Below are 16,418 nucleotides of genomic sequence, written 5' to 3' on the forward strand. Positions count from 1 at the left end.
ATTGGCAGGTGTTGTTGAACCATTGCCACGAGAAAGCTGGCCTAGGGATCGCGTGTGTTGGCACAGTGGTTAGCGCCGCTGGCTCACAGCGCCAGGGACCCGGGTTCAGTTCCTGGCTTGGGTCACTGACTGTGCGGAGTCTGCACGTCCCCTGAGTGGGTTTCCTCCGGGTGCTCAAGTTTCCTCCCACAGTCCGGAAGACGTGCTGATGAGGTGCATTGGCTGTGCTAAATTCTCCCTCGGGGGCTGGAGTGTGGTGACTAGGGGGTTTTCACAGTAGCTTCATTGCGGTGTTAATGTAAGCCTAACTTGTAACACTAATAAATAAACTTTAAAAAGATATCCCTATCTCTGAAAAGCCTGACGATTCTTAAACAATGCCATGACCAACATTTACCATTCAGTCAACACCATCCAAACTGATTTATCTGACCATTTGTTTCATTGCTGACTGTGGGACATTATTGTCTATAAGTTGACTTGTTGCATTTTTCTAAATTTACCACAATGAGACAACTGGCCAATGATGATGACGACAAACTAAATACTTAATTTTTCTAATCCTCCAAGGCCTCAACATTACAGCCTTGCAGCAACTGTTTAGGTGCTGTTTATTGGAATCAGTGGTTTTTAATCTAATTGCAGCAATAAGCTTCTGAATCACTTTTAAAAAAAAGACTGGATCCAGCTGATTAATTGTTTTTTGCCGACATTGACAGTAATTTCAATTCAAAAAAGAATCCATTAACTATCGTGCACTGTAGCATAGTCTGAGTGTGGAAAAAGTTACAAAGAAAACAAAATAGCTTTTATTGTGGTGGTTTTATTTATAGATCATTTTGTTCCATCATCCAAAGTGATTGGAGGGAAGAAGCCGTAAGGAAGTGAAATGTTTATGAACAATAGTTATTTTATAATCATGTGTGATAATCTTTAGGTTAACATTGTAAATTCCTGTGTCCGCTTATAAACGTGTCACATTGTAGTTTCACCCTGGCTTGAATTTTTGGTAAGAAGTCTCACAACACCAGATTAAAGTCCAACAGGTTTATTTGGTAGCCTTTGGCTTTCGCTACCAAATAAACCTGTTGGACTTTAACCTGGTGTTGTGAGACTTCTTACTGTGTTTACCCCAGTCCAACGCCTGCATCTCCACATCTTGAACTTTTGGCCCATTGGGCACCCACACTCAGGCCTGGAATCGGGCCGGGAACGCATTATTGCCATGATCAGCAACCCCCCCCATTACCATTACATGCTGACTGGCTCATTAATGGGCAGGCAATGTGAAATGCATTCTGGGGAGGGTGGGAAGAGGACGAGCACAGACAAAAGAGAGGGTGCAGGCTGATGCTGCTAATGCGCTCCCTGAAGGGAGGCAGCCACTGCGGTGCTGGGAGCTGCAGATCCGTAACAAAATAATTCCCGAAGGAAAGAAGCTGCATAACATGGTGAGGAGTATGTTCAAGCACAAGGAGGTGATGGCCTGGTGATGTTATCACTAGACTGTTAACCCAGAAACTCTGTTAATGTTCTGGGGACGTGGGTTCGAACCCCCGTCACAGCAGATGCTGAAATTTGAATTCAATATTTAAAAAAAAAAATCTGGGATTAAGAATCTACCAATGACCGTGAAACCATTGTCGATAAAAACCCACCTGGTTCACGAATATCCTTTAAGGAAAAAACTCTACCTTCCTACCTGGTCTGGCCTACATGTGACTCCAGAACCACAGCAATATGGTTGACTCTCAACTGCCCTCCAAGGGCATAAACAGATGGGCAATAAATGCTGACCAGCCAGCGACACCCGTGTCCCATGAATGAATTTAAAAAAAGACTTCAGTCCCCTAATACCATCGAGGAAAAAGATACAAAAGTCTGAGGTCACATACCAACCAACTCAAGAGCTGCCTCTTTCTTGCTGCCATTAGACTTCAGAATGGACCTGCCATAAATTGAGCTGATCTTTCTCTACACCCTATCTATAACTGTAACACTATATTCTGCTCCCTTTTGTTTCTTTCTCCCCTATCTATTCTATGAACGGTATGTTTGTTTGTCCAGCACAGAAGAGACTTTTCATTATCACAATGCATATGACAATAATAAATCAAATCAAATCCTTTTTTAATTTCAGCCCTGATATTTCCTCCCACGGGTACAGTTAAATTGTAAAGGCCACCTAGCCAATTGACATGCTCACCAACCGTAGAAGTAGACAGCCCACTTTATAGTAGCTTTCAACTGGCAGCTTAATGGGCTAAATTGCCTGCTTAATTGTTGCTGGGAGTACTTCTATGGGCAGCACAGTCTTTAGCACTGCTGCTTCACAGCGCCAGGGACCCGGGTCACTGTCTGTGCAAAGTCTGCATGTTCTTCCTGCATTCTCCGTGCCTGCATGGGTTTCCTCTGGGTGCTCCAGTTTCCTCAAAGACGTGTTGGTTAGGTGCATTGGCCATGCTAAATTTTCCCTTGATGTACCTGAACAGGTGCCGGAGTGTAGCGACCAGGGGATTTTCACAGTAAACTCATTGCAGTGTTACCTACTTGTGACACTTCTTAGTAAGAAGTATCTCAACACCAGGTTAAAGTCCAACCAGTTTATTTGGTAGTAAACCCACAAGTTTCCGGGGTTTGCCCCTTCATCAGGTGAGTGGAGAGTTCTGGTCTCAAACACAGCATATAAAAGGCACACACAGTTAATGTGCTCTTTTTTAGACCAGAACTTTCCACTCACCTGACGAAGGGGCAAACCCCGAAAGCTTGTGGGTTTACTGTCAAATAAACCTGTTGGACTTTAAACGTGGCGTTGTGAAACTTCTTACTGTGTTTACCCCAGTCCAACGCTGGCATCTCCGCATCTGGTATGATGTTGACAGCAGTGTGTCACACTTACAAAGGCCAGTTTCTGTTATAAATGTGAACACGAGTGTTTTACAATGGAACACGTTTGCAGCTTTTCAGTTTATTAACGTCAGCAGCTGATTTCAACATCAATTGAAAACACAGCTGACTGATCTCAGGGAAAACTGAATTACTTAAGGTTTCTGGAAATGTAAAGGATGTGAGGAATATTTTACATTGTGCCTCCAGCCGTAATTACAACAATAAACCACATGTGCTGGTTTTGGCAGCATCATATTGAAAACCAGGATAAGGTTGTGCTTTGGTATGTTTTTACTTTAATCACTATGTAGCTGACATTAATAGCTGCTGCTTTTAGGCAGATTTTTCAAATATTAGGCACTATAAAGATTTAACGTGAATGTGTCACCAACAACCTAGTTGCTTCTCACAATTGATCAAAAATACCTGTAAAGTTGAAGTTGTAGTTATCGCAGACGGTGAACTGTATTTTATACAGAGTGAATGTGTTAAATGGGGCAAACTGATTAAAATTTTATACGTTTGGGGAATTCTTTATGTAAAACAAAGAGCCAGAACTTCTGAGGACTGATGATCCCAGTTGGTTTGCCATTCTGCTCTGGAGTCAGAGGGCGGGGTGGGGGTCATCTGGGGTGGCACAGCTGCCTGACAGTGCCAGGGACCTGGGTTCAATTCCCAGCTTGGGCCATTGTCTGTGCGGACTCTGCACGTTCTCCCCGTGTCTGCTTGGGTTTCCTCTGGGTGCTCCGGGTTTCCTCCCGCAGTCTGAAAGACGTGCTGGTTAGGTGCATTGCCGTTGCTAAACTCTCCCTCAGTGTACCCGAACAGGCGCTGGAGTGTGGCGACTAGGGGATTTTCACTGTAGCTTCACTGCAGAGTTAACGTAAGCCTACTTGTGTCACAAATAACAACTAAAGTCAAAAGTGGTTTTAATTCTAACTTCTCCTGGCTAACTATTCTGCTAAGAGAGTCAGAATCGTTCCAAGTCTCCACTATAAATTGGAGAATCAGATGGTTCCGAGTGCAGAGTAATTGCCCATCGGAGGTTTGAACTTTCCAGACAATTCCTCTGCTGTCGTTGCATTGGGACTTCAGGAAGAGGGGGAAGTGGTGGTGGGGGGAAGGCGGGAAGAGTATCTCCCGAGGTATGATTCCTGGGGAATGGAAGTTCTGGCCATTAATAACCTCCCTCAGTATAACTACGTATCAAGTGTTGCTGTTGTCAATTCTGTTGTAGTTTGTATAACGTTTGGACCAAATGAAAGCTCCAAAATTTTTTTTATTCGTTTGTGGGACGAGGACGTCACTGGTTGGCCAACATTTACTGTTGACTGATGTTCTGCTGTTTCTCTTCTTAATTAAAGCCCTGTAGATTCTGAGTGGTAAGGACTTTCTAACACTTTTTTTTTGAACAAGGTTGAATAATTGTCCAGCAAACGTCCGTTGTGTAGTGACTGGGATTGGCTTTGGATTACTCCTTAGCAAATCTTACTTATGATATTCCTTCCAAGACTGAACAAGTTTTTTTTTAAATTTGTGGACTGCAAAGTAGTAACATGGCTCAGAATTGTCCCAGCTCGTGTTTGTACTTGAAGCAGAGCAATGATTGAGTGGCAAGCCAGACTTCAGTCTGGTTTGTTCGTTTGTCGCAATAAGGACCTGGCTTTGTACAGCTAATTAAAATCCATGTTTATATGAAGCAGTCTCAAATGTAGTTGTCAAGTATTAAATGATTGTTATGAAGCCGGCAGTAGTGTATTAGTCTTCAGTGCCCTGGAAGCAAAGTGTTTTGTAATGGGCTGCACTGGATGATGCATTCACAACTTTGAAGAAATTACTTCCTTTAAATTTTGCTCCTGAAATATAGGCACCATAAATGAAGACAAAGCAACACACTTGATTGACACCCCATCCACCGTGTTAAAAATTAATTTTCTCCCCCACATGAGGCAGCCTCGTTTGCCAAAGACAGGATGCACAGAGTCTTCAGCACCACTTCCAAACCCATGACCTCTACCATCGGGAAGGATGGGGGCAGCAGACACCTGGGACTGCTGACGCCTGCAAGTTCCCCTCCAAGCCACACGCCACCTTGACTTGGGAATATATTGCCGTTCCTTCACTGCCACTGGGTCAAAATCCTGGAATTCCCTTCCTAAAGCACTGTGGGTGTATCTACACCACACGGCCTGCTGCGGCTCAAGAAGGCGGCTCACCACCATCCTTCTCAAGGGCAGTTAGGAATGGACAATGATAAACAATTAGCAATGATTTAAATTGTAAAAAAAAACCCTATTGTAAGTGATATATGAAAAAAATCAAGTCTTAATACAGATGGAATTGTGTGCTATACTTGCTGATTCCGATTCATGTATTAACCGTGAGTTGAGTGCATTGATGTTCTAAGACCTGTAGCACAATGGTCAGAATTCTCTGGTCTTGTTCATCCTGCCAGCAAGACTGGAGAATTTGGCGCTTGACCGAAACTCCATTCTTTGCAGCGGGACTGGAGAATCCCAACCACTGGCGAGATTGGAGAATTCTGGCCAAGATATTGTCTTTGGAGTCTTCACATGTGGAAAGATTGTCCTCATCTGATCACTATTTCCATCTGATTTTGATATGGTTTCTAAAGGTTCCACTGCAATGAAATTGCAATGCTGGAAAGAGCGTTTATTTAAAGTTAAATGGCTCACTGGACAGCTTCCCCTCTTACCTGTCCCAGCCTGTACAGGCTTCTACAAAAGCTTCTCCTTCCTTCAGTATGGCCTCTGCCTCCATCCTTGGTTTTTCTCTAAGTTATCATTCATTGGTATGATCTTACACTTTTGTGCTGATCCACTTCTTGCTACCACTCCTTGATCACCAGCCTAAGCATCTGACCCCTTAATCAACAGCATAGCCGAGGTTAGTAATAACTTCCTTCAATCCTTCAGGGTGGCACAGTGGTTAGCACTGCTGCCTCTTGGTGCAAGGGACATGGGTCCAAATCCCAGGTTGGGTCACTGTCTGTGCGGAGTTTACACATTCTCCCTGTGTCCCTGTGGGTTTCCTCCAGGTGCTCCGGTTTCCTACCACAGTCCAAAAATATGTGGGTTAGGTGGATTGGCCATGCTGAATTGTGTTAGGGGGACTAACTAGGGTAAATGCATAGGGTTATGGGAATGGGCCTGGATGGAATTGTGGTCAGTGCAGACTCGATGGGCCGAATAGCCTCCTTCTGCATTGTAGGATTCGATGATTCTCGCTCAACATGAACAGGACCAAAGCTGTCCCATTCAGCTTCCACAGAATGCCTCTGAATTTTGGCCCTGGATGCACAGGTTGACAGAACTGACCCTTCATTGACTTCTTATCCATGGGTACAAGTACTCATGTCTTCCTTCCATGCCAGTTTCAAGCATATATCATCTACTCTTTAAAATGTGACCTCGTTTGTATCTTTCTCTTTACTGGACTTTTTAGCTGCCCAAGCCTCATATTTTAGAACACACTTCTGCCTTGTTACCCTTCCATTAAACCCACCTACGCTGACCCTTTTTGATCTTGTCATTGGCCACCACCCTTTTTTGTACAATATCCTGATGAAGTATACCTCAGTGAAGCACTTGTGATGTTTTACCATCTTAAAGGAGTTTTAAAGATGCTTGTGTGTTTGAAATGTTGCCTCAATTGACTTAAAGGATCAAAGTGCTCGATTTGATCGAATTAGTTGCGTCACTCCTTCTCGCAGGATTGTGAAAATGTGGTCAATTCTTCTGAACTGTATGATCTAATTAGATATTAGTTATGTATTGTTAAGTATCATTAATTTGGCCTAAGAACACTTGTGTACAATGATTTTTCTTTATTCATTGGATATGGACGTCACTGGCAGGGCCACTATTTATTGCCCATTCTTCATTGTCCTTGACTTGCTAGGCCAATTCATTTCAGAGATCAGCCACATTGCCAAGGATCTGGAGTCACATATGGGCCGAATGGTAGCTTTCCTTCCTTAAAGGATATTCATGTCGGTAACAATTCTAATCGTAGAATTCCTACAGTGCAGAAAGAGGCCAGCCAGCCCATCGAGTCTGCACTGACCACAATCCCACCTAGCCCCTTATCCCTCTAACCCCACGTATCTACCTTGCTAGTCTCCCTGAAACCAAGGAGCAGTTTCTCGTGGCCAGTCAACCCAACCCGCACATCTTTGGAGTGACAGTGATGATGGTTTCATGGTCACTTCTATTACATTCAAATTTCACCATCAGCTGTGGTGGGATTCGAGCCCTGGTCCCCAGATTTTCCAGAAATGGTTTTCTCTTATCAATGTGAAAACAGTTTCTAAACGTGCATGCCTGCTTGAAGCCAGAGTACACTCTTTTTTTTTTTAATATTTATGTTGTCACAAAGTCATGAGTGACCCCTTCCCTTGTTGCTGCTCTGTTTGGCGAATTTAATATGATCGCATACAACTGTCAACATACTTGGAACACGTGGCAGATATTGCGAGTGACAAAATTACTATGCCACCGGCTCCCTGGAATTAGCAGAAATGATTGCGCACCCAAGGCATTTAAAAGCAGGTGGCTGAGATAGCAACAGTTCAAAATCTTGGTAGTAGAAAGGTTTAACCCTTCAACGCATGAAGAAAATGTTGGAAGAAACAATCTTCCACAAAGAATTGTAGGAAGATAAACCAATTTGAATTTGGCGGGTGCAGCGGTTAGCACTACTGCCTCTCAGTGCCAGGCACCCGGTTCAATTCCGGCCTCGGCTGACTGTCTGTCTGTGTGGAGCTTGCATGTTCTCCCCATGTCTGTGTGGGTTTCCCCTGGGTTCCTCCCACAATCCAAAGATGTGTAGGTTAGGTTGATTGGCCCTTGGTGTCAGGCAGACTAGCAGGGTAAATACAGGTGGTTACAGGGATAGGGCCTGGGTGGGATTGTGGTTGGTGCAGACTTGATGGCCCGAATGCCCGCCTCCTGCACTGTAGGAATTCAGTGAAAATGTTAATTTGATATTCACCTAAGTGCTTTCTCTCTTTCTCGAGCCTTTTCTGCCGGGGAGTTGCTCACCCATTCTGGACCCACCCATATACTTGCGTGCATTGGATTTTACATATTTGCAATGGGCATTACAGTTTAATGATTAAAAGAAAAAGTTTTTGTCTGTAAATCTAAATTACGTGGCAACATCTGTTACATGTTCCGAGCATGTTGACAGTTGTATGCGGTCATATTAAATTCAACAAACAGAGCAGCAACAAGAGAAGTGTTCGCTTGTGACTTTCTGTGACGACATAAATACTAAAAAAAAAGTGTACTCTGGCTTCAAGCAGGCACACACGCTTAGGAACTGTTTTCACATTGATAAGAGAAAACCGTTCCTGAAAAATCAAAAATTTGTAACGAATATCTACATTAAACAAGTGCATTCTCTGAATCGTATGACAAGCAAATGCCCAAAATTTGAAACCTTCACACAATCCAAATTACTCATGATTTCTGAAAATTGTTAGCCACAAATTAATATCTAATATTTGTATTGGAGAGTTTTATTTGGAATCGCAAGCTTTTGGAGCACTTCTCGTTCATCAGGTGAGTCACTCGGGCGATTGCGAATAAACCTGTTGGACTTTAACCTGGTGTTGTGAGACTTCTTACTCTGCCCCACCCCAGTCCAATGCCGGCATCGCCACGTCACTTGTATTGATACCACCTGAAATCACAATCTAATGTCCTAAAATGTTGATCCTGATACAGGTTTGATGGTGTGGTTCCTGAAGTAGAAATTTATTTTACAGTGAAATACATTTCTAGCCTCCTATCAGGAGAGACCTTCCTTTGATCAGACATTTGGTACCAAGAGATTCTCAGTATACCACTTGAATGAGTTGAAGCTATATAAACAGAAACACCTGTTCACCTTTAGCAGCCAAATCGAGCACTACTCCAAATGATGGTGCGAATGGCTCGCCCATCGTCCCACATGGACCAACTAGCTTGGGTAGACACATTCCCCTTCCTGGTCTGCGTAGGCTAACCATCCAAAACTGATCCAATTTTCCACCAGCTGGTAAGTTGTGTCAGGGAGCACAGATAAATGGCAATTAATTGGAATGTTTTCTTTGGGTCTGGAAGAAACCCTATCTGTCCTTCATCAAAACATGCTGAAGCCAACCTGTGGCCCTTAACATTGGTATTGGTACCTGAATTGGAAATAAAGATGCTAATATTCCTCATTCCTTGAATGCAAAAGTAAATCATTAAAATAAAACTTCTTATTGTAAATTGCATAGAAGCTAAAAAAATTGGACAAATGTTCGAATGTCAGTAGGATCGTAGAATCCCTTCTGAATGGTGCATGGGGGCACAGTGGTTAGTACAGCTGTCTCTCAGCTCCAGGGATTCAGGTTCGATTCCTGGCTTGGGTCGCTGTGTGGAGTTTGCACATTCTCCCCATGTCCGTGTGGGTTTTCAGCAGCTGCTCTGGTTTGTTCCTACAGTCCAAAGATCTGCAGGCTACATTGATGGGTCATGCTAAATTTGCCCTTAATGTCAGGGGGACTAACTAGAGCAAATGCGTCGGGTTATGGGGATGGGCCCTGAGTGAGATTGTAGCTGATGCAGACTCAATGGGCCAAATGGCCTCCTTTTGCACTGGAGGATTCTGTGATTCTATAAGAGCCATTCGACCCTTTGAGTCTGCACTCTGATGGAGTATCTTACCTAGGTCCTCTCCCCAGCCCTATCCCCACATATTTACCATGGCTAATCCATTTAACCTGTACATAGGTCACTAAGGAGCAGTTTAGCATGGCTAGTCCATCTAACCTGCGCATGTTTGGACATAATCCAACACTTAAATCTATGGGCAAGAATTTCTGTTGCTCCAACTATTTTTGAGGATGGCACCTTTTGGAGTCTTGGGCCCATCAGTAGCATTTTTTTCTCTTTTTAAGTGTGTTTCCTTTCCTTTCCAGCCACACTAATGCTGTTTCCAGATTTCACGTAGGCCTTTTCTGCCTTCTGATTCCAATTTCTTTGCTGCATTACCTTCTGTCCAGATACAACGGAATCTATTTGCAGGTGTACCCTCCCTCCCCACCCCCTCCCTCTCCCTCTCTGTTCCCTCTCAAACTCCTTGCTCCTCACTGCTTCTAAACAATCTGCCCAGCCTCGTGTTTGGTTTCTTTCAGTTTCCTTTTCATTATTGCTTGTCCCTACGATCGCATTGTACATTTTCCCAGTGGGATCTTTTTCACTGCCCCCGTGTTATGACTGTTACCCAAGTTCTTTTATAGTTGGTCTAATTTTCTCAGTTTGTATGCGCTTCGTAGCGGACCTCAGCTGAAAAAACTGAGTGAGGTTCCGTGTGAATACTGATCACGTGCGGATTGAACTTTTTAATTGTCTGCTTTTGCATTCCTCATCAACTGACTAATTGATAACAAGTCTTGGATGAGTCAAAATCTCCTCTAGTTCAATCTGGGTAAACTGCAGTGTGATATATGTATGTATATAATTGCATGATGGGGTTTGGGGTGTGGATTGCCCCTTTAAGATTGTGGGTCAGGTGATTGCTGGGCAATTAGCTCCTCCCAGTTTGGGACCTGGTTGGGCAGTCTGAGATCTGACTGTGGAACAGTGGACACCTGTGATAAAGAGCTCCCACTGTTCAAGTTACAAAGCCTATCTTGTAGTTCTTTATGCACACTTAGCCCATAGGGCTTCTTTTCACTATACCAACCTCTCCTTCGATGTTAACTTCCATCAGTCTTCCTGATCACCCTCATAGGCTAGGTCTAATGGTGGGAATTTTTCGCAGGTTGCTTGATCCAGAGTTACATTTCCTCCCTGCGTTCATTCTGAACTGCCATCCACCATCAAAGAATTGCTCACCGTCCAGCCACCCCTTCTCCCGCAACTGCCAAGATTTTAATGCGTTCCTTAAGACTTGATGTCTGTGATCCCCAAGCTGGCCTCGCTGCTTTCACCCTCCATCATTTGCAAATTATTCAAAATGTTGCTTCTCCTATGCTGATTTTTTTTTAATAACATTCTATTGAAGGCCGTGTGGGTTGCTGGCATGCTAGCATTTGTTACTCTTCGCCGATTGCCCTTGAGGAAGTGATTGTGGATTACCATCTAGAATCGCTGCAGTCTAAAGCCCTGGTTGGCACAGTGGTTAGCACTGCCTCCCTGCAGGGACCTGGATTCGATTCACTGTCTGTGTGGCATCTGCATGTTCTCCCCGAGTCTGTGTGGGTTTCCTTCGAATGCTCTGGTTTCCTCCCAAAAGACGTGCTGGTTAGGTGTACTGGCCATGCTAAATTCTTCCTCCATGTAGCTGAACAGACGCTGGAGTGTGGCGACTAGGGGATTTTCACAGTAATTTCACTGCAGTGTTAATGTAAGCCTACTTGTAAGTAAATAAATGATTTCCAAACTGTATTTTTGATCAAACTCCACTCTTCCCGGTGACACCAAGAATCCATTTCAAGCTCTCAGCTTTACTGTCACTGGAATTGTTGAACACCCCACTTTAACAATCTCTTCCAGCCCGCCATTCACTCCTCTATTCCTTGTTCCACTATTCCTGTTTCATCACCAGTTGCAGCTCTTGCAGTCGTTCTACCTCCACCCTCTGGAACTTGCTTCCCAAATCCTCCCTGTCAACCATCAAAAAATGTTTTCTTCAGCTCTTCTGGCTCATTCCAGTCTACCTGCTCCCTGTCAACCATCAAAAAATGTTCTCTTAAGCTCTTCTGGCTCATTCCAGTCTACCTGCTCTTCCATTTCCCTCCACCCATTGTCCTTCTCCACTCTCCTGTGATGGCTTTGTCATGCAGAATAATCTATAAGTGCAAGTTGTACCTTGCCCCAGGAAGGAATTGCTTTAAAAATTGACCTATTCAACAAGACTGGATCATATCTCCTGGGCGTTTCGCCTAAGTGCTGAATACGGTTAATCAAGATGATTTTTGAATGTGCTATTTGGACTGACAGTGAAGCAGAATTGGATTGAGTTAAAATATTCTGGATTGATTCTTCATTGTCAGTCTTGCTGGAGTCAGGACACCTATGGTTTTGAGGCATGTTAATATTTCTTCCCTTTCTGAGTCATTGTCCACTTGTTATGCAGGACTTTCAAGTGGGCTGCAGACTTCTTAAACAGACTGAGAGTGTTACAGTCTGCCACAGTAATTACTACTGCTTTCTTATGAAAAATATGGACATCTGTCAAAGGTGCTGCATTATTATAGTACAGTGATGTTCAGATGTCTTTGGGAATTCAATAGAATCCCTTCAATGCAGAAGAGCACCAACTCTCTTACCCAGGCCCACTTCCCTGCTTTATCCCTGTAACCCCGCACGTTTACCATGGCTAATCCATTTAACCTATACATCTTGGGCCACTAAGGAGCAACTTAGTACGGAGTCCATCTAACCTGCACATCTTCAGATGTAATCCAATGTTTAATTCTTTGGAGATGCAAGAGAGAGAGCTGTAAGCCAAGCTGTGCGAGTTTTGATGAGAAAGGATAGAATTGCATTAAAAGATGTAGTTACAAAGTTCACTTAACTGATTGGGACACTGGGGTTGTCTTAAAAGAAAATGTTTGATGCGCATCGAGCCTAAATCCATTGGAATTCGAGAGGCGATCTCATTGAAACGTATAAGATCCTGAGGGGACATGGTAGGGGGAATGCTGAAAGAACGTTTTCCCTTGTGGGAGAGACTAGAACTAGGGTCAGAGTTTAAAAGTAAAGGTGTCTCCCATTTAAGATGGAGAGATTTTCTGTTCTCTGAGGACCATTATTTGGTGGAATTCTCTTCCCCAGAGAGCACTAGAAGCTGGGTCATTGAATATATTTAAGGGTGATTTCGGTAGATTCTTGACAGACGAGTCAGTAGGTATAGCGGGTGGGCAGGAAACTAGAGGCCACCATCAGATCATTAAATCATCAAATCCCTGTAGTGTAGAAGGAAGCTGTTCAGTCCATCAAGTCTGCACTGACCTCAATCCCACCCAGACCCTAGCCCCGTAACCCTTTGCGTTTACCCTGCCAATCCCCCTGACATGAAGGGGGCAATTAAGCACAGCCAATCCGACCTAACCCGCACATCTTTGGACTGTGGGAATAAACTGGAGAAAACCCATGCAGACACAAGGAGAACTCCACACAGACAGTGATCCGAGGCTGGAATTGAACCCAGGTCCCTGGTGCAGAGAGGCAGTAGTGCTGACCACTGTGCCACCCAGTTAGATTAGCCATAACCTTACCAAATGATGGACAAGGCTCAATGGCCTATCCCTCCTAATTCACGTGTTCGTTGATGAATTTTTAGTATGTAAACTTTACTACAGTAAATACTGGTGAAGCTGAGAGTGGAACAGACTGAAATACAATACAGCGGCAAAGGAATGACCTTGGCTGCAAAATAGGGTCCGGCAAGGCTCATCTAGATCAGCAATCTAGGTAGTTGTTGGTGCACGCTAGTTCCAATCAAGTGACCTGGATAAACAACCCGAGCAGAAACTTTCGATATGATAATACACACCGTGTTCAGAGATAATCCCATCATTTTATTCAAGTCAATGAGCTATGCACTTAACAGCAATTCACTGATTTTTTTTTTCTCTCTCTCACATGTTCGCTGCCAACATTTCTTTCTGGTAAATGATTGCTGTGTGGCTCTGCCAGCGCTATCAGATATAACTAACCTTTGTAACATTGGGGTGGAGAGCGCGGTTGTATTGCTGCTTCTTTGTAGATGGGTGATTTTTAAAAAGTGGAATACAGCAAAATGCAATGTAAACGAGCCTTGCCCATGTAAGTTATCCTGATGAGAATATTTTGACCTCCTACAGGCGTGAAGAAAATCAGAGGCGACAAAAAAATGTGAGTGACCTGCTGTTAACTAAGTAGCTCAGGCGTGCTTCTGTCGTGAATTGGATTGCAAATTCTTTAATCTTGAAAAATGCATGATTTTTGTCCGTGTTTTGTTTTTGATTTTTTTGGTTTTAAATTTACATCAGAATCGGTTTTCACCTTTTTGCAATGCGTTTATGTTTGGAGCTCAATATCAGTCCAGGCCTCTGCCATCTCGATCTAAGTTATTGCTACTTGTTTGGCCATATTCTTTGCTCCCGTGTTAATTTTGGAGTTACTCATCTAATTGGAACCAACAGTAATGGAGGATGATTTCGCACCCTTCAATCCCAAAGCAGGAATGTACTCCAATATTTTGTGATAGAACCAATTTTGAATGGGAGGAATGAATAGATGTATCTTTTAACCTAATTTTGTCAAAATGGACTACTTTGTTTGTAACAATTTTCAAATTTGGGAAGATTTGCATTGCATCAAGTGTGAAAAGTTTAAGCCGGAATTCTCCAATCTTGAACGCGGCTGGGATTCTCTAGTCCTGCTGCAGTGAATGGAGATTTGGCTGAGTGCCAAACTCCCCATTCTCAATGGCAGCAGTGGCAGGGTGAACGAAACCAGAGAATTCAGGTCATAGTGTCTTCGCTCTGCAAAATTCCGTTTCTGATAATGACTTAAGTTTCTTCATGATAATTCAGCATTTATTAATAATGAAAAAAGAGTAAAATCTGTCTACATTAACTGCAGTTGTATGTAGCTTTACATAATTGATTGAAAAATGAAATATATTGACTTCAAAATGGCAGCTTTTTCTTTTTAGTTCTATCAACAGCTGACAACCTCACCTTTTTTTTTTTGTCTCTCCGCACCCCCCCACCCAACACCCGCCAGATATCATTATTTCAACACCATTTACACCTTCTGTCAGCTTAAGCACATTTAAAAGACTACTGCCTTGACCCTACCTCTTACCTAACGCCATCCATCTATCTGTCTGTGCCTGCTATTATTCGTTCGTCACTATTCTAACAAAACCTGGATGAAATTCTCTTCCTTGTGTCTAAGTTCCTCCATGGCCTTGCCTGCCCAGCTCAGTTCCTCCAACCACAGGAAGGGAGGTTGGATGAATTGGTGAGGTAGCTGAAATACCGTGCCACCACTAATACCACATCCCCAATTTTGATGTGTTTGCACATTCAGATATTAACAAATCTGAATAGAATGGATCCATACTGAAACAAATGAGAGAAGTCTTTTGAAAAGCTCAGTCAGGAGAAATGTTATATGTGTAAAATAATATATATGTGTATTTGTATGTGTGTGGTATCTCACTGTGTTTTGTAAGGCAATCTCTGCACTCTGCCAATTCAGGCCTGTAATAATGCATCATTGGTTTTAATTTCCCTGTCACTGATGGCTGTGTCTTCAGCTTTCTGGGTCTGAAGTGCTGGAATTTCCTTCCCAAATCTCTGGCTCTCTCTTTCTCTCTTTCTTCCTCCTCCATGCACCACCATCACCACCACCTTCCTGCTGTAAGATATTCCTTAACATCGACCTTCTTAATGAAGCTTTTAGCCATCTGGCCTCAACTGGCTCAATGTCATTTTTTTCTGCTAACATTCTCCTGAAACATCTTGGGACGTTTATGTTAAATGTGCTATATAAATGTAAGTTGTTGGAGCCTTGATACCTGGGAGAGAGAGAGAGATAAATGTTAGGTGATAGGATTTCCAAATAATGTTTGGATCCCTTTCCTTTATTCTTTCATGGGATGTGGGCAACGTTGGCAAGGCCAGCATTTGTTGCCCATCCCTAATTGCCCTCAAACTGAGTGGCTTACTCGGCTATTTCAGAACCCACAGCATTATCTTGGGCCTCTGGATTGTTAGTCCTGTGATATTACCACTGTGTCAAACAAATTGAGATCCTGCTGGCCCTCTGCTTCAAAACCAAAGTGGCACAATGGTTAGCACTGCTGCTTTATCGTGCCAAAGAGCTTGGTTTGATTCCCGACTTGGGTGACTGTCTGTGCGGAGTTTGCACATTCTCCCAGTGTCTGCATGGGTTTCCTCCCACAGTCCAAAGATGTGTGGCTTAGGTTGATTGGCCATGCCAAATTGCCCCTTAGTGACAGGACAATTAGCAGGGTAAAGATGTGGGGTTACAGGAATAGGGATTGTAGTCGGTGCAGGCTTGATGGGCTGAATGGCCTCATTCTGCACTGTGGGGATTCTAAAGGGGTTGTGTGAGGTGACTGAAAATGGTTGAAAAGATGGATTTTAAAGATGGTTTTTGAAGTTAATGAAAGAAGGGGGGCATCAACTAAAATACTGGATGATTTGACTCTAAGTGACCAAGGTCTGGGTGAGGTTTCTCATGATGGCAGGCTGAGCTGGGTGGAAGGAAACCTTATAAAGATGTGATGGTTTAAGGGATATGGGGTTTGAAGCTTGACACCGGGTGAAACAGGGCACTGGGTTTGCTTGGACAAATGGTTAGGTGTCAGGGTGGTAACGGTGGCACAGGAGCAGAGTTTATGACCACTGAGGTGGTGGTTAACAATATATTTCAGACCACGAGAGAAGTCCAGATACGTCAGAGATGGGATGATAGTTTGAGAGGATGGATAGAAGGAATATTTTTTTTGAC

The 16,418-nt window shown here is 43.4% G+C and overlaps 1 protein-coding gene across 3 annotated transcripts in view; it reads left to right on the forward strand.

The window, feature by feature from the left end:
• Positions 1-16,418, forward strand: part of LOC145349533 (LIM domain only protein 7-like) — a 200,313-nt gene that overhangs the window by 111,767 nt on the left and 72,128 nt on the right. For all 3 annotated transcript variants that reach the window (XM_080198113.1, XM_080198114.1, XM_080198115.1), the window contains exon 6: positions 13,754-13,784. In XM_080198113.1, coding sequence (XP_080054239.1) covers positions 13,754-13,784 — 31 coding nt within the window. The remainder of the gene's footprint in view (positions 1-13,753; positions 13,785-16,418) is intronic.

This window comes from Carcharhinus amblyrhynchos, chromosome 10 (genome assembly GCF_965287045.1).
Source record: "Carcharhinus amblyrhynchos chromosome 10, sCarAmb.v2.hapA, whole genome shotgun sequence".
Lineage (NCBI taxonomy): Eukaryota > Metazoa > Chordata > Chondrichthyes > Carcharhiniformes > Carcharhinidae > Carcharhinus > Carcharhinus amblyrhynchos.